At 39.4% G+C, this 18,422-nt stretch overlaps 1 protein-coding gene across 1 annotated transcript in view; it reads right to left on the bottom strand.

Moving 5' to 3' along the window:
* The window catches only part of aven (apoptosis, caspase activation inhibitor), a 37,016-nt gene that overhangs the window by 4,119 nt on the left and 14,475 nt on the right, over nt 1-18,422 (bottom strand). Inside the window, exons 3-5 of the mRNA XM_058057872.2 lie at nt 3,847-3,917; nt 3,308-3,403; nt 892-1,198 (exon numbers count right to left, since the gene is read on the bottom strand). Of these exons, the coding sequence (XP_057913855.2) occupies nt 892-1,198; nt 3,308-3,403; nt 3,847-3,917 (474 nt within the window). The remainder of the gene's footprint in view (nt 1-891; nt 1,199-3,307; nt 3,404-3,846; nt 3,918-18,422) is intronic.

Genomic DNA, 18,422 nt, shown 5'->3' with positions numbered 1-18,422 from the left:
GGTGTCACAAGATCGCCCAAAATTAAAGTGACAAGGTTGCTCATTCCAAGAAAAAATTGCAATAATAATTAACCGCACCAATTGTTGCGCCAAAGCACTGCTTTACTTGCATAGTGACACCTTGCCACACCACACGCTGGACCCAAGTGCTGCACTCATCATCACTACCAAAAGATAACGCGACTGTCCATATTTGAGCTTCGTTCGTACAATGTTGCTTATGTGAAATCAATGCACCCAGGAAGGAAGTAAGGTAATGAATCAAAATACGGCTAAATACTGCAAGTACTACATGTTATCATGAATGTACCTGTTATTAGTAAATGGTTACAGAATGGCTACAAAGCCACAAAACCTTGTTGGTTTATGCATGTGTTTTAATAGTGGGCTTTATATGCAGCATAAGTGTATCCCATTTATGTGCATTAATTACCTGTCTCTTTTATATCATAAGAGAGACATGTCTTATATAAGGATTGTGGATGAATTTTTTTTTCCATGCATTTTTCCTTTAAAAAATTGCCTTGTCTCAACTTGGGATTTGGGTGTCTCGTGACACCCCTAATCTAAACCCTATAATGCGCTTTTACATGTTAAGAAACAATTACAGGCATACAACATCACACCTTGTGTCAAAGCATCTTCCTGCTGGGAAATGTTGAATGAATTAACTAGCGAGACAGTCCCCTATGCTAGCTGCAGCACTCCTTCAAATCACTTTCTATTTAAGTTAACATAAAAAAAGAAATTATTTAGGTAGAAGCCTACTACTACTACCACTAAAATATATCCTTTATTAAAGAATCAGTTCATTTTGCCATCGTCAATAAAGAAAAATGTGGATAATTGCGCCGCTGCGCCCCCAAACTCATTTTCATATATAGTGCTAACCTTTCTGTAGAGCAGTAGCACTCTCCGTGCTGTCAGACTTGCCTCCTGAGACATCACACACTGGTTTCGCTAAAGTGAGCAGCTGGTCTAGGTCCTCATCGACGTCATCCGCCGGGGGGGCAGCAACAGCGGCACCCGAGGGACCCTGAAAGTCAGAGCTTGCAGAGAGGCTTAAAGACCTGGAGATATTAGGGTTGTTGTTGTTCTTGTTAGGGATTTCAGAAGCTGTGGGCGGGGGTGTGAATGCGGCCGCTTTGGGCGTCTCCTGTTTGGACGTCATTGGCGGAAGCTCTGCTGGTGTTGAAACCTGCAATATAAATAGCAAATAGCGATAAAGTTAAGACTTTATGCTGAACAATTTGTTAAAATATCACACTAAAACATTCAGAACAAACACAGATATGGATTTAAAGTGGGGAAAAAAACATGTGTTCATCTAATACTTCTCCAGAGAATTTATTCCTATTGATTTTTGTCTGTCATCTCAGACGTTTAATCTCTGTGTGAGACTTCAGTCTCTGATGTCGTTAATGTTTCACAGAGTGTCTCTGCAGCAGGGATGTCCAAACCTAAACCTACTGAAAAAGACAACAAGTATGCTAAGCCACAACTTTGTTATCGACGGCTACAATCATGTAATATCTAATAATATTTCTCACTAGAGGCGGCACGGTGGACGAGTGGTTAGCGCACAGACCTCACAGCTAGGACACCAATGTTTCTAAAGCAACATTGTCATTCCTTCTTTTTCTGTGCCACTTGTCCTCACCAGGGTTGCGGGAGTATACTGGAGCCTATCCCAGCTGACTTTGGGTGGGAGGCGGGGTACACCATGGACTGGTCGCCGCCAGCCAATCATGGTTAATGTATGGCCAAAAGAACTACAGTTTCCATGACACTCAGAATGGAGATTCAGGAAGTGGACACTAATATTATTTGAAGTCTTATGCAGCGACAGATTCTGTTTGGACTACGGCAGCTGTTGAAAGATGAAAAAACATGTATCTCGATGCTGGGAACACTGAGTGTAAGTAGGATTGCAAGGTTTATAGTGTGTCTTTCAATGTAAATATTCCACCTGTGGTTAAGGGACATGTGCGGTTTATTCATTCATTCATTTTCTACCGCTTTTCCTCACGAGGGTCGTGGGGGGTGTTGGAGCCTATCCCAGCTGGTGGCCAGCCAATCACAGGGCACATATAGACAAACAACCATTCACACTCACATTCATACCTATGGACAATTTGGAGTGGCCAATTAACCTAGCATGTTTTTGGAATGTGGGAGGAAACCGGAGTACCCGGAGAAAACCCACGCATGCACGGGGAGAACATGCAAACTCCACACAGAGATGGCCGAGGGTGGAATTGAACCCTGGTCTCCTAACTGTGAGGTCTGAGCGCTAACCACTTGACCGCCGTGCCGCCCCATGTGCGGTTTATATATGTACAAAATATTTCTCTTTTTGATTATTGGATTGAATTATATCGAAGAGTGTTTAATAGACGGGAATACAATTTACATATATATTTTTTGACTAATAGACAACAATAAAAGTGCATGATTTATTAGCATATTTTTGAAAAACCATGATAGAGTGAAGCTGATTATAGGAAATGATTATAGCCTGGAAAAGTAGCTCATACGAAAGGTTGGAGGAAAACAAGAGCTGGCCATTCAAATAGTCAATATGCCCTTTGTACTTCCTGTCTCCTCTTTATCTTTTATTTTGCTGTATTGCTCCGACTTGCAGTTTTCTGTTCTTCCTTCCCAGATCTCGTAACTTCCGACCAGGGAGGAATTTCCGTGGTTCACCGGCTTCTAACTTGACTTCTAACTTGGTGGATATTCTTCCTTGGACTGCTTTCAGCCTCCTACGCAAGACTTTTTCTTGCCCTTTCCAGTTGCTTGAGGTTTTTTTTTTTTTTATTACTCTTTGTTGTGCTATTTTGCCTCACACGCCGGCCATGTCATTACTCTTCGGTTTCCGCTTCCTGAGCTTGTAGCTTTACTGTACCTTCACATTTTTTGCCTTTTGTTTCCCTCTTCTTAATTATGTTGCTACTTCACACACTTTGTTTCCCTCTGAGATACAAGTAAAATTATTGAATACCTTAATCTACCTTTGTGGTCGGATCTGTATTCAGCACCTTGGATCCCTTATTCTTACGCAAAACTGCTAACGTAACTGTCAATCTTGCCAATAGTTTTCCAGGATGCTCGCTGTGTCCTTAGACATCTTAGCTCAGTTTCTGTATTTTTCCAGATCTGAACATGTCTGAACACAAAACAAATTCCATACTTTTCAGTACTTGTACAAATGCATTCCCATTTGCTGTAAAAATATTACTTAAACTTTGCAAATTTACATATTTTCTTCCTCACTAATTTTAGTGCTAATACGTCTTGGGCCTACCTGAAGCAGTTCAGCATCCAGGTTGAGTCTCTGGTGTAGAGGCACTTGTTTAAGGAACAGGGCCAATGCTTCGAGGTCCACAAAGTGGGCAGACATCTACAACAAATACAAAAAAACACATCTGAAAAAGTTTCTCGCTTTGACCCAAGCCACTTTTTTTTATGAGTATCTCTAAATCTAAAGACAAATTTGCTAAGCTGGCAACACAGATCCCCGTTTATGAGTGAGGGTCTGTAGTGCAAAATCTATTTGTGGCAGGCCTATACCCACTGTAGCTTTAGAGCACTGACAAGCACATGTGTAAAAATTGAACAAAACTGGTTGAAAAACATGGCTACCATCAATGTAAATATCTTTGGCAGGTTTTAGCATCTAAGGGGTTTTGTCATTTTTCTCCCATGACTGCATAATGTATCTTCATGGGACATAATTATTGTGTGCATCAAACTTCTTGTCATGTTGTCGTCTACTAGTTCAGCTTAATATGAGTGGGTTACAAAGTGGCTGAAATCTATAGAAAACCAAGAGTACACATGTACCTCACTGCATGAAAGGGTGTCCTTCTCCCAGTCTTTTTCTTCTGACAAGCGGAATTGAGTGAAATAATCTCCTGAGAATGACATGACACGGAGAGAGTGACTGATTTGATATCTTTAGCCCTATGGTAAAATATGGACAAAATCCATGTTAACATCCATACTATGACAGATATTGTCAAAAAACGCACACTCTGAAACATTCCCCAGCTGTCATGCGGATTCTGACCAATTAGAAGCCTGAAAAAGCAAGTAGAGTTGATTTGGTTGTGGATTACAATTACTAATGTAGTACAAAATATAGTGATATATCACATGTGCAATGTTGTGTACGTTATCTTTAAATCTTTATCTTTATCTTCTGCATCCACTTCTGACTCTGGTCGTGGTGAGACCAATGCCCAAACAATTCACTTGACACGAGCAGTCTTCTCATGTCATGTCTTTGCATGAGATTTGACTCAAGACTTGGGATTAAAGACTTGTGGCAGAAAGTCAGGTGTAAGTCTCACCTGGCTTTCACCGCTGCATGAAAATGTGGAAAAAAAGCAACACTCAAAAGTTAAGAAGTTGATGGTCTGTTGTTAAGTCTAAAACTATGAGATTTCTTACGACACAAAAAGATACTTTTTACTTGTCCATACACACACACACACACACCCACACACACACACACACACACACATACACATTGAAGGCAGTTTTTCAAAACCTTCCTTTTTCAACTGCTACCAAAGACATATTTATATGTTTTTTTCAACCTGGCCGCTTGCTCTTAAGGATGTATTTATTCGCCTTGATGATGGTGCAACTCTAGAATAGAAGGGAGCATGTTTGGTGTCGTTTTAAGATGAAAGTACATTTATAAGCGCATGGCCTTCATCTTTCCCATTGAAATATGCTCCACATGAAATGAAATGAAATGAAAAGGCATCTCACCATGTTCTGCAAAGAAGGTTATGCGTCGAAGGGAAATTTTAACATATGCACACGCGTGCACTCACACAGTTCAGTGGAAAATGTGAAAATTGTAATTATAAATTATATTTCCATGTAAAACAACCATTTTTGTGTTTATGTTGTGACATTTTGGCTAAAAATATATCGTGAATATCGTGAAAGTTATGCTTGAAATACATTAACTTTTTTTTCTCCCTTTTTGTTGAAAACTAATATTTTTCTGAAACTGACCTTTGTTCTGCTGCTGATTACTGAAGAACAGAAAAAGGTAGTCTAAACTTCATATATCGACATATATCAAGTCTATGCCCAACAACCAAACAACATAATATTCTGTGTGCCTTGAAAAATCAATCAAATTAATCGAAAATTGACGGTACTGAGACAGACATCTTTTGAAAACCGCCTGGGATCGAATGAGTTAAGGACAAAAGCTTGCGGACCAAGCACACCAAAAGTGTGTGTTTTTAATACATACAACACAAACACGAGCAGCAGTGAAATGGCCAACCTTTAAAAGGCAGTGGATGGCATTGTGTAAACAGTCGAGAGTCCGAACTACGTGTGTGCGACCATTTTGCTTAAAGCGGCTGAGAGCTCTCGGAAGCACATAAGCACTGAGGTTGTGTTGTCAACAAGCCAGAAAGCAACAGAAGCACGTCCATCCTACAGAGCCGACTTGTTAACATCTTTTCAGCACTGATGGCAGCGAATTGTGTGTGTGTGTGTGTGTGTGTGTGTGAATGGGCATGATGGAACGCATCACCCACGAGTGACTGTGAAACAAGAACACGCTGGCCGTCGGCTCTGAAGGGCTCTTCAAAGCTCTTGTTATAATTGTGGTGATCTCCACAACTGAGCAGGAGTGTGTCATTTCACGGCCAATAAGTACATGCTGGGAATATTTTAAACAAGAACTGGACAAAGCTTCAAGAAAATAATCCAAAAGTTAATCTGACATTAAAGTTATAACATTGTAATGGTACACTGTATACAATAACATCAAAAAATAGCTACGGTAACCAATAATTAAAAAACAAAAAACACTGGAGTGGATTAAAATGACCAGATTAATCGTGCTGCAAACCAATATCGCGTCGATCACTACTGCCTCAGACAAAAAAAAAACATTGACTGTCAACACACCAAACCACTGCAGCCAACCAAATTTACAGCATCATCACAACAGTGCTCCTAAATCCTACATAAGACGCCACCCATACTCCCATCATCGCCATGGTATCCTCCTCCATCACTGAAGACAGCCGCCGTCGGCCAGCAAAATACTTTGAGCCGTGGTAGGTACCCCAATTTTTTATATTTGGTTAATAGTAGTGATGTCAGGATATTTGGTCAGGACAAATCCGCAGGTACAGTTTGTCAATTCCAACTTTGTTTGCGTCGTTTTTTACCTCTGGGTGCGCGAAAACAACAGTTACATCTAAAAGAAAATTGGGTATCCCTACTTTATACACTTGATTGATTGATAAATGTGACTTCCAACATTGTATGTTTCATGGGCCTGTGTTCGATCTTTAAGGTTTCATTGTGTCTCAGAATCAATACATTTTCCAACATACAAAAAGGTAATTGCTTGATGAAAATACTTTTTCCTTTTGATTCTGGACAAATCCATCAAGTGGTGGAATTTCTAGCTTATACGCCAGCCACAAAAGCAAAATAAGTAGATAAGAAAAACATTTTTTTGGATACACAGTCATATTGATGTGCATGTTGGCATCTCACAATTCACACAAGAAATCGAATCCCATTGTTGTTGTTCCCCTTGAGTCATGCACTGACTCACCAACCATTAAATACATGGAGACACAGCTCATGTACGATATAATATAAAGTCAACAGCCTGCAGGGCAAGGTGACTAATGATAGCCCAATGAACTAGTGGTCATCAAGACAAAGGTCCTGCATCCTGAATACAACACATGAAAAAAAAAAACCTGATCGGCAACCAAGCAATGTAACTATAAGAAGTCTGCTTCGGACAAACAGGATTAAAAAGTCACAAACAGCAGACCACAGGTCGGTGTGACAAACACAGATGGACGCTCTGCTGGAGACCTGACAGAAAAACGGCGGTCGGTCGCAGCTTGCCCGGCATGCTTAATATCGCAGACGTGCTGCTTTCACGATTTCTGCCCCGCTCAGTACCATCTGCAGTTGTCCTTGATTGCTTTGCTATACAGGGACTGATGGGGGTCAAAAAGGAAAGGCTGCGGGAGGGCTTTTGTCTCTCGCCGTGGAATAAAATGATGTATGAAAAGCAGCATTTCCAAGGTTACGGAAAGGGAAGAATGTCAGCTTTATGTGACAGTGACAGGGGATTGAGCACATCCAAGTTGGACCTTGAAACAGCTGATGTGTACAACGTCTACCATAAACGTTTCATTATGACTGAGGCTAGGCCTTTAACTACATTTTCCTGACAGACAATGGGCAAAGTTAATAATCAATTAACCAATTACTTGTACATTGTGATCATGGTTTTTCAAAAGTTTGTTAAATAAATGGTCACTGTTTTGTGGTTGACTATGGCCTATTATTCTTCAAAACAAATCATTTGTATGTAGTATTCTGATCCCTGGTGTTACATTAATCACAAATCATTACATTACTTTAACACTGCATGTAGTCAGCCGGGGCATGTCCAACATGAAGTGAAAAAACATTTCCTCCCATTCCGCGTGGAAGTGGTACATTTTTGAGGTCTTAATTTGTTGATTTTATATTGTCGAATTTGGCATGTACCTCTGTAGAAGTGAGAAATATTCTATTATGTGGTATAAGCCGCAGTCTGCGCAATGCGATGTAAACAAAGAATAATGGGAGTGTAAAAGTGATTGTAGGAGCGTTATTTTGTGTCATTATTACAGGGCTTAGAAAGTCATACTACATGTTTTCTATGCTCCAACTACAAAAAATATTCAGTTCATTAATATTGAATCCTATACAGTGCATCCGGAAAGTATTCACAGCGCTTCACTTTTTCTACATTTTGTCATGTTACAGCCTCATTCCAAACTGTATTAAATTAATCTCTTACCTCAAAATTCTACACAAAATACTCCATTATGACAATGTGAAAAAAGGTTTTTTTGACATGTTTTGAATTTATTAAAAATAGAAAACAAAAAAAAAAATCACATTTACATAAGTATTCACAGCCTTTGCTTAATACTTTGTTGATCCACCTTTGGCAGCAATTACAGCCTCAAGTCTTTTTGAATATGATCCCACAAGTTTAGCACACCTATCTTTAGGCAGTTGTGCCCATTCTTTGCAATAAGTCTCAAGCTCCATCAGGTTGGATGGGAGACGTCTGTGCACAGCCATTTTCAGATCTCTCCAGAGATGTTCGATCGGATTCGAGTCTGGACTCTGGCTGGGCCACTCCAGGACATTCATGGAGTGGTTCTGAAGCCAATCTTTTGAGATCATGGCTGTGTGCTAATGTCTACTGTCTATATGGTCAAGGTACATGACCAGTCTACTGAGGTCAAGAGCGCTCTGGAGCAGGTTTTCATCCAGGATATCTCTATATGTTGCTGCATTCATTTTTCCTTCTATCCTGACTAGTCTGCCAGTTCCTGCTGCTGAAAAACATCCCCACAGCATGATGCTGCCACCACCATGCTTCACTGTAGGGATGGTATTGGCCTGGTGATGAGCAGTGCCTGGTTTCCTCCAAACATGGCGCCTGGCATTCACACCAAAGAGTTCAATCTTTGTCTCATCAGACCAGAGAACTTTGTTTCTCATGGTCTGAGAGTCATTCAGGTGCTTTTTGGCAAATTCCAGACGGGCTGCCATGTTCCTTTTACTAAGGAGTGGCTTTCGTCTGGCCACTCTACCATACAGGCCTGATTGGTGGATTGCTGCAGAGATGGTTGTCCTTCTGGAAGGCTCTCCTCTCTCCACAGAGGAACGCTGGAGCTCTGACAGAGTGACCATCGGGGCCTTGGTCACCTCCCTGACTAAGGCCCTTCTTCCCCGATCGCTCAGTTTAGAAGGCCGGCCAGCTCTCGGAAGAGTCCTGGTGGTTCCAAACGTCTTCCATTTACGAATAATGGAGGCCACTGTGCTCATTGGGACCTTCAAAGCAGCAGAAATGTTTCTGTATCCTTCCCCAGATTTGTGCCTCAAGACAATCCTGTCTCGCAGGTCTACAGACAGTTCTTTTGACTTCATGCTTGGTGTTTGTGCTCTGACATGCACAGTCAACTGTGGGACCTTATATAGACAGTTATTATATTTCCAAATCATGTCCAATCAACTGAATTTACTGCAGGTGGACTCCAATTAAGCTGTAGAAAGATCTCAAGGATGATCAGTGGAAAAAAGATGCACCTGAGCTCAATTTTGAGCTTCATGGCAAAGGCCGTGAATACTTATGTAAATGTGATTTTTTTGTTTTCTATTTTTAATAAATTCAAAACATGTCAAAAAAACCTTTTTTCACATTGTCATAATGGAGTATTTTGTGTAGAATTTTGAGGTAAGAGATTAATTTAATTCAGTTTGGAATGAGGCTGTAACATGACAAAATGTAGAAAAAGTGAAGCGCTGTGAATACTTTCCGGATGCACTGTATATCTTTGGAAATTCACTTATTGCAGGAAGGTCTGGAATGATAAACGAGGGACAACTATGTTTTATATACAGAATTAAAAGACAACCCTGAAAAAAAGCCAATGTTTGGCTATATTTCTTAAATGATTGACATTTTGATGATTCAGCTTCATTGATCACCATTATTTTAACATAAAACAATCCTTGCTCGTAATGTTCCCAATCTCTGACATTTTATTCCAAACCGGCTGCAACTGCATCTCTAAAGGTCACCAGTTCACATGAGTGACAAGAAGAAAAGCTCTGACTCGCTTGGGGAGAAGTTGTTTGGCATCAACTCCTGGTCTATATAAATGAAACCGAGTATTATCTTTATATTGATTGCAAAAAGTGGATTTTTTTTGCACAGAAATATAATCATTGTCCTTTCAAATAGACTTAGCTCCATTCCCAAAACACATATCGGCCAATCACAGAGCAGGCTGCGCCCGCTCTCCATTTAATTCAATGTTCAGATTATTATTATTATTATTAGTGTGTGGAAATACGAGGTAATAACTATAAAAGCAATCTTCACTCGCTAAATGTACTGCAAAAAAGGTCAGTAAGGATAATTCATAATGCCGCCTACAGAGAACATACTAACTCCTTATTTCTGAAATCACAAATACTTCAACTTGCTGATATAGTTAATCTTCAAACAGCTAAAATAATGCATAAGGCTAAAAATAACCAATTACCTAAAAATGTCATCCAATACTTCTCTACAAGAGAGGAGAAATGTGATCTCAGGGAAGAACTAAATTTGAAACACTTCTATGCTAGGACTACGTTAGCGTTAGCATAGCATTTCAGTATGTAGAATCAAACTATGGAATGGATTGACTAAGGAAGTCAAACAATGCACAACGATGAGCCAATTCAAGAAACAATACAAGCAGTTGATGTTTGCTAAATACAAGGATGAAGAGTCTTGAACCAGTCATGATGTGCTATATATATCACTATATTGACACTTACTATGGTACCCGTTATGTAATTGTATGGTCATATCATCTCATACTTCGGTATGTGACAAAAATAAAAAAAAACTACATTAGGAAAGCAGGAAGTGAACAAATGTAACAGTTACAGATTGTAAAAGTACCAGATGGAGGGGTAGGATGTAATAAGCTTTGCTTCTTCCTACTCCTTTTGAACATGTGGAACTGGGAACTGATTATGGGATGCACTCAATTGTAATCTGATGCATGTTCACTTATCCAGAGCATACAATGTTTACAATGTTTTGCAGAGCCACTCCTTGTATGAGAATGAGACTGGCCTTCTCATTTCTCATTTATGTAGCACGGGTGTCCAAGTGAATGAAACTTGTCGGGAGTGTATAATTGAAATCTTATTATTGCCACTCCACTGTTAATGGAGACGCTCCAGGTTTCAGTATACTTTGTCTCTGAGGTGCCTGGACTCATTTCTTTTGCTTCTTGATTTCTCATGAATTCAAGTTAAACTAGTTTGCATAAAAGGGCAAATGGGAAATTTGCAGTGAGATGGAAAAAGAACAAAACCTTCCCGTCTCCAAGTCCCATGTTAACTCTTCTACTCCGTTGCTTAATAGCTCTGCAGTCACTAATTCTCATCCTCTTCCTGTTCCTGTTCCATCTCCTTTGGTGGGTGGCTGATAAACGACCTCCCTCCTACATTATAGGAGCCCTGTGTCACCTACGACCTTCCCTGTCCATGAAAATATCAACTCGGGTAGTCCGTAGACGCCGACATAGCCATGGCAACAACAAGAATCTTCTGTCAAATTTCCAAAAAGACAAAGGCTCAGGGACGTGTGCAAAGAAGAAAGCAAAGAGAGCCAAGGAAAATATAAGATTTACTTCTGATATCTTTTCCCCCTGTTCCATCGACATTTTTTCTTTTTGGCTTATGTAAATTGGTGTTTTTTAATATATTAAACTACCAAACTGTGGTCCATCAAAAGTCCAAGTCCCATGACATACTACTATTTTCTGAAATTGACCGGAAAAAAAACGGCCTCTATCGAGATGGCCACCCCACACTGTTTGAGGTTTCTTTCTTAAAGGGCATTTTTCCTTGCCTCAGTCACCAACGTTGTGTGGTTCCGTTGGTTTTCTGGTCCAAGACCGTGCTTTACAGATGTGTAAAGTGCCTTGTGATAACTTTTGTTGTGAATTAAAAGCGGAATTTTCCACTCTGTTGTTGGACTAGACCTGCAGGGGTCTTGGTGACAAGGGGTCTTGGAAACAACAACAATAACACCCTGTTCTTTATTATTAAACTTCACACACATAGTACATATAGCTTTATTATGAGTCATCCTTCCTGTTTGAACTGGCTGCAATCAGGTCGGACCAATATGCCAAGAAACAAAAACAAATCTCAGTGGGCCTTGCCGGTCCTAACACATTTGAGTCAATGAAATATGTTGTATAGTGTAGTAAGCATTCACCTATTGTAATAGATCAGGGGTCGGCAACCTCACTCACTTAAGAAAAAGCTATCTGGGCGAGACCTATCTGGGATCACATCGAGATTTGCAAGCCAGCGTGTGCATGATGACGTGCATAAATTCAACAGGCGTGTACTTTATGCGTCACTTGGCTGGACAGAGACTCAAAATAATCGCAAGTTCCATTGAAAATGAATGGCTACAGGTGACGTAGGTCACCTCCTCTGTGTGGCCCCCATCAACGATGTGGTCGCTCGTTTGAGCCCGTTGTGTGCAGGGCTGGACTGCAGGGATCATATATATATTCAGACCTGTCACATCCCAACCAAAGCAGGCAGCCAAAACACCCGCTTCCCCTACATTCCTCGAGCTCATCCAATCACTAGTCAGAACTAAGCCAGGATTCATTCAGGGTCTCACAGAAAGTCAGATTTTTATAAAACTCATTACAGAAGATGCATATTTTTCCCATTGAAGTGTTAAAACTTTGCATTGCAAAGGGAGCCACAACAAAGTGGCTGGAAAAGCCACATGCGGCTCTGGAGCCGTGGATTGCTGACCCCTGTAATAGATCAATTGCATTTCCGTTCTGATCTAGATTTTCCACTGTAAACAATTATTTAAGGCAGTGCTTCTCAATTATTTTCTGCCACCCCAGGGGACAGACATTTTATTTGCACCTCTCCCATTTGAAATACCCTAGAAACTAATAATATTTATTTATTTATCTGTAATGTACAGACAGAATTAAAAAAAATGAAACCACAAAAAATTCAACAAAATGGAGAGCATACAAGCATATGTGGAACTATGTGAATCATGTGACTCAATGTGAAGCATTCAATTGTAACCTGATGCATGTTCAAATAAAATTAAACCACTAGTGGTTAGCACGCAGACCTCACAGCTAGGAGACCAGGGTTCAATTCCACCCTCGGCCATCTCTGTGTGGAGTTTGCATGTTCTCCCCGTGCATGCGTGGGTTTTCTCCGGGTACTCCGGTTTCCTCCCACATTCCAAAAACATGCTAGGTTAAGTGGTGACTCCAAGTTGTCCATGGGTGTGAGTGTGAATGGTTGTTTGTCTATATGTGCCCTGTGATTGGCTGGCCACCAGTCCAGGGTGTACCCTGCCTCTCGCCCGAAGACAGCTGGGATAGGCTCCAGCACCCCCCGCGACCCTCGTGAGGAAAAAGCGGTAGAAAATGAATGAATGAATTACCATTACCATATTCAAGAGTCAAAATGCATGTTGAGTACTATAATTTTGTACATGTTGGTAAGTCTGCTTTGAAATTAAAGCCCCCCCCCCCGCCCCAGGGGGTCCCGCCCCACTATTTGAGAAGCACTGATTTAAGTTAAGGTATGTCTATATTGTAGCGTAGCACATCCCCCTCATCAAATGCAAAGCCATAGGCCACACCTTTGGGTATGACCGCTATTAACATTGATTAGTCTCCTATTGGGCACACGTCAGCAGCAATGGTAATCTGGCTAAGTCTCCAGTAACACCTGCTGTAAAATGTGGACATTTTATACCACACTCAATTTCACTTGGAGAATAATAGCCTATGACCGGTGAATGATCGCTCCCCTTGATATGAGCTGTCACCGGGGACCAAATGAGTGTTATTACCACCACGAAAAAAAAAACCATCTGATAGGTGCTTGATTGCCTGAAGTAGGAGGACAAGATGGAACATGCAGAGAAAAAAAAATGGGAAAAACAAACTTGGTACAAAACATGGAGGCTTTTCCATGTGCCATGGTATCTCCAGCAGGCTTCCCTGTCATGCCTTAAGTAAACCAATTAGACTAACAAGACATGGCGCAGAAAACCCCTCTACACATCGATAAATCAGGGCTTGAGCTAATTGCAATTAAAGTCCTGAGTAAACCAGGCGAGGAAATAAAGAGAGCTGAAGTGATTTAACTTTTAATGGTGATTGTGTTTACGTCAAAGTCATCAGAGGAACCTCAATCCGCTTGAGGTTTTATTCTCATTAGGCATGTGTTATATTGGAGTGCAAAGCGTCGAGAGCTACGTTACTATTAAAACATTGGCTTCCTTTGGACCTCATTGAAGTTTTTGAGCAGGCATTTGACTACATTTTTTTTTTTTTTAATTGCATGGGAGAATGTTTCAATGTAAGTTTTGTATTGGGGAGAGTAATTGTGCCCAGAATATTTATATCTGCACACATGTGGTAAATTGAGACTGAATCAAGAGCATTTCTGTAGTGCACTCCAACGTGTTTACTTCAATGTGATTCATAGGATTAATCAATCATTTTTGCAGCTCGGCTAATTGATGATTTGTATGCCCAGCAGTCCTTTCCACACAAGTATGTCAGTCTGTCTTTTACTGAACTACCACGGCAAATTTATTTTCACTCACAAGACACTGGAGACAGAAAGAAGAAACACAATGCCGACAGCTGATTTATGAAAATAATTAGGTCGCATCCTGAGTAGCTACAAAGTTGTCAAGCCCAAGATCTATTTTTTCTACCATCGACTGGCAAACAACACATTTGTAAAAGGGAAAGAGGGAACAGATGATCAGTGTTTCTTCTCACCCCCAAAGGACACCGGATAAGAACAATGCACCCACTAAAGCAGCTAAATAAAGACTTGCGGCTTTGTCTTTTAAAAAGCACTAAAGTACCAGAATGCACACTTTACACATTTCAGTTCATGACAGCCACTACAGTATTGTACTCTACTGTATACCAGTCACACTAGTTATTCTGTTCCTGAGACTTTTTTATTCCAGTATTTGTAATAAATATATAAATAAAAGTGCATGGATAAATCAGGTAGATCAGGTCATTTGTACTGGACTGTTCGTATAGACCAGGGGCATCCAAAGTCACCACTTTCCTGTTCCTACTAACAAACAACTAAGTCAAATTTAATTCTGAAAAAAAAAACTCCAAATCAAATGTGCGCTTCAAATAAAAACCTTACGGAATGGTTTGGACAACATTCAAATTGGACAATATCCAGCTGTCAATTAACAGAAATGTTCCGCTAGCATCAAAATCTCCAGTCAATAAAGCCTATGGGGAGGCCATATTTCCCTGGCATATCTACGGCATGCAGTACATTCATTTGTTTGTGACGGCTGGCCACAGTATCATTTTTGAGCGCCACATATTGATTTTGAGCTGCTGAAATGAAAGATGCATGGACATGATACCAGAGCAGAAAACAACATAAAACATTCTCATATGGGAATACAAGGGTATAAAAGCCCAAAATTATTCCTACCCCGGAACAAATATTTAGTCAAAGTGCAGATTTATATTGTCAACATGTACCTATTAGCTAGAAATGACAAGAAAGTGAGGCAAAGTATTATATTATATAAATATAATAACAGTTTACTAATCAGAAGTATATTTTTACATAAATCAATAAGATGAATAACGCCATGTTATCCAGCTCACAGTCTCATGAAACATTAAATGTTGCATCAGAAGAAACGACTGACAATTAAAGGCTTACTGGCGTCATTCATGTTGTCACGATTGCCCTGTAGCACCACTAGCAATGTGGTCATTATTTACCATAGCAAACCGGGTAGCAGCGTCAAAGAAATGAATCATACAAAGCAATTATCTTTAATTGAGGTAAAGATCCCTCCATCAAGTGACTAATCTGCCCCCCCCTCCAAAAGGCACTATTTGGCTTGGCATTTGGAAATTAAAATACATGATAATACAGCCGACTGTGACTATTAGTCTTTAGAAATACCTTTAAAAATTTGAAATGCAAGGGAAGAAGAGGCTTCTGTAAAATAATAATAATACATTTTATTTCAAAGCACCTTTCAAGACACCCAAGGTCGCTGTACTGAAGATATAAAAACACAAATATAAAATACAAGATAAAAGAGAACAACAATGAATAAGAACATACAATAAATAAGGGCGACACGGAGAGGCATATGTCGCAGCTTTCAAGCTAAAAGCAATCGAGCTGTCCGATAAAGAAGGAAACAAAGCTTCTGCATGTAAACTTGGCATAAACAAATCGATGGTGAGACGCTGGAAACGACACTGAGGACGATGACTTCGATGACTTCAGTTCAAAGGAGGAAGATGAAGACGGCTTACCGTGATTTTTACCAGTATGTTCTTTTACCAGACCGTTATTGTGTTGCTACCGTGTTGTTACCATGTTGCTACCGTTTTACTGCCGCGTCACATGCACCGTTTGTGAAGAAAGTTATATTATTATTATTGTTAAGTTATATTATTAAAACTTTGAAAACTCTCTCTGTGTACCGTCTTTCTTTGTATGTACAAAATCGGTTTTCCTCTAAAAATGTAGTGGGTCAGGCTTATAATCAGGTGCGCTCTATAGTCCGGAAATTACGGTACTTGCCCAGGGCCATCGGTACATCGTTATTGTCGAGCCCTAGGGTGGGGTTTCACTGCTTGTTTGACCACCGTGTTCCATTTCACAAATTCATTCTTTAACCTTGGAGTAGTCGTGCACTTTTTTTCCCCTCAGTCGGGAGGCGACATTTCACATTAATTCCTTGCAATGGCCTCAAATGGCACAGAAAGACGCCAACACCATCTATACCATCCTTTGACAAAGATCCCCATTAGAAGATGACATTGAGAGACAACAGTTACTAACACTGTTACTAATTCTGGCACAAAACTTTCATCCCAGCATGAGGACACATTAACCAGACAGCAGGGGGTTATCTTGCTGTGATGATTTGATTTCCTTTCGAACAACCAGCCATAGACTACAGTCTGTGTTTTCATCCGTCTTCCAATCCTCCACCTTGGAAAAAAAACATCAATTTGATAATAATACCCAAAGCACACAGCTGAGAAATAATCCCCATGTATTCAGCGATACAGACTGAAAATATACTCCATGGTACATACATATGAATACATTTTGGTCATCAACAGCAAATGGACATGTCAGTGTCATGGAAGGCATAGTTTCCAAAGCTTTTGATGTGTGTCATCTAAGGAAAATGAGCAGTCACAGTATATCCGTACGCCTCATTACACAATTTCCCCAAGGGACACAATGCGTACAAAAACACGTTTTTTTGTATTGCATTCACAAGGAATCAATATTGGGCTACAGCTTAGCACTCCATGGAAACATGTATGGTATAATTTATGTCAAAGAAAGACCATTTCAAAAAACTCTGTATTAAAGCAGCAAAATAACACAGTCGCAAAAGCGATTCTTTGAAATGAAGCCAATTTTTAAAATTGAAAAAAAATGTAATGGCCTCTGCACCATGACAACAGATTTGAAACTAAAGGGTCAGAAAAAAAAACAATGGCGTTATAATTTACTTTTCGGAAATAAAAACATTTTCTTGTTTCTTTACTTTATATGCCTTTTATTTAACCTACAAATGTGTCAGATCATTTTAGCTGACCCTGTAGAAAAACACTCATAAATATTAGTTGGACATTTATTTTATCCACATATTTACATCCTTTGACCATGAAAGAGTTTAAATGACTTGAAGAATGCTAACATGTTAAAATTTGCATGCTAAAATTATAGCGCTTAGTGATTGTATATGTACATACCTTAAAACTGATGTATGTTAGTTAGTATAATTATAATATGATTAGCACAGTTAATATAATTATCAAGTGTCTGCTTAAGTTAATATTTATGAAATCATGTAAAATGATAGTATGCTAATTTATAGTATGCTAGCATAAGAGACCGAGCATAACACCTAACATTATATAGCATGACAATGGTCAACCATGGACAACCATGAAAGAGTTTAAATTACTTAAAGAATGCCAACAATGCTAACATGCTAAAATTTGCATGCTAAAATTATAGCACTTAGTGATTGTAAGTGTACATACCTCCAAAACTGATGTTAGTTAGTTAGTTAGTTAGTATAATTATAATATGATTAGCACAGCTAATATAATTATCAAGTGTCTGCTTAAGTTGATATTTATGAAATTGTGTAAAATGCTAGTATGCTAATTTTTAGTATGCTAGCATAAGAGACCAAGCATAACACCTAACATAATAGCATGACAATGGTCAACCATGGACAACCATGAAAGAGTTTAAATGCCTTAAAGAATGCCAACAATGCTAACATGCTAAAATTTGCATGCTAAAATTAGAGCGCTTAGTGATTGTATATGTACATACCTCTAAAACTGATGTTAGTTAGTTAGTATAATTATAATATGATTAGCACAGTTAATATAATTATCAAGTGTCTGCTTAAGTTAATATTTATGAAATCATGTAAAATGCTAGTATGCTAATTTTTACTATGCTAGCATAAGAGACCTAGCATAACACCTAACATAATAGCAGGACAATGGTCAACCATGGACAACCATGAAAGAGTTGAAATGACAAAGAATGCCAATAATGCTAACATGCTAAAATTTGCATGCTAAAATTATAGCGCTTAGTGATTGTATATGTACATACCTCTAAAACTGATGTTAGTTAGTTAGTATAATTATAATATGATTAGCACAGTTAATATAATTATCAAGTGTCTGCTTAAGTTA

The sequence above is a fragment of the Doryrhamphus excisus genome, linkage group LG19 (genome assembly GCF_037039965.1).
Source record: "Doryrhamphus excisus strain RoL-2023G ecotype Guam linkage group LG19, RoL_Dexc_Guam_v1.1, whole genome shotgun sequence".
Taxonomy (NCBI): Eukaryota; Metazoa; Chordata; class Actinopteri; order Syngnathiformes; family Syngnathidae; genus Doryrhamphus; species Doryrhamphus excisus.
Note: the sequence above shows the minus strand (reverse complement) of the source record. Positions and strands in the feature narration are given on the sequence as shown.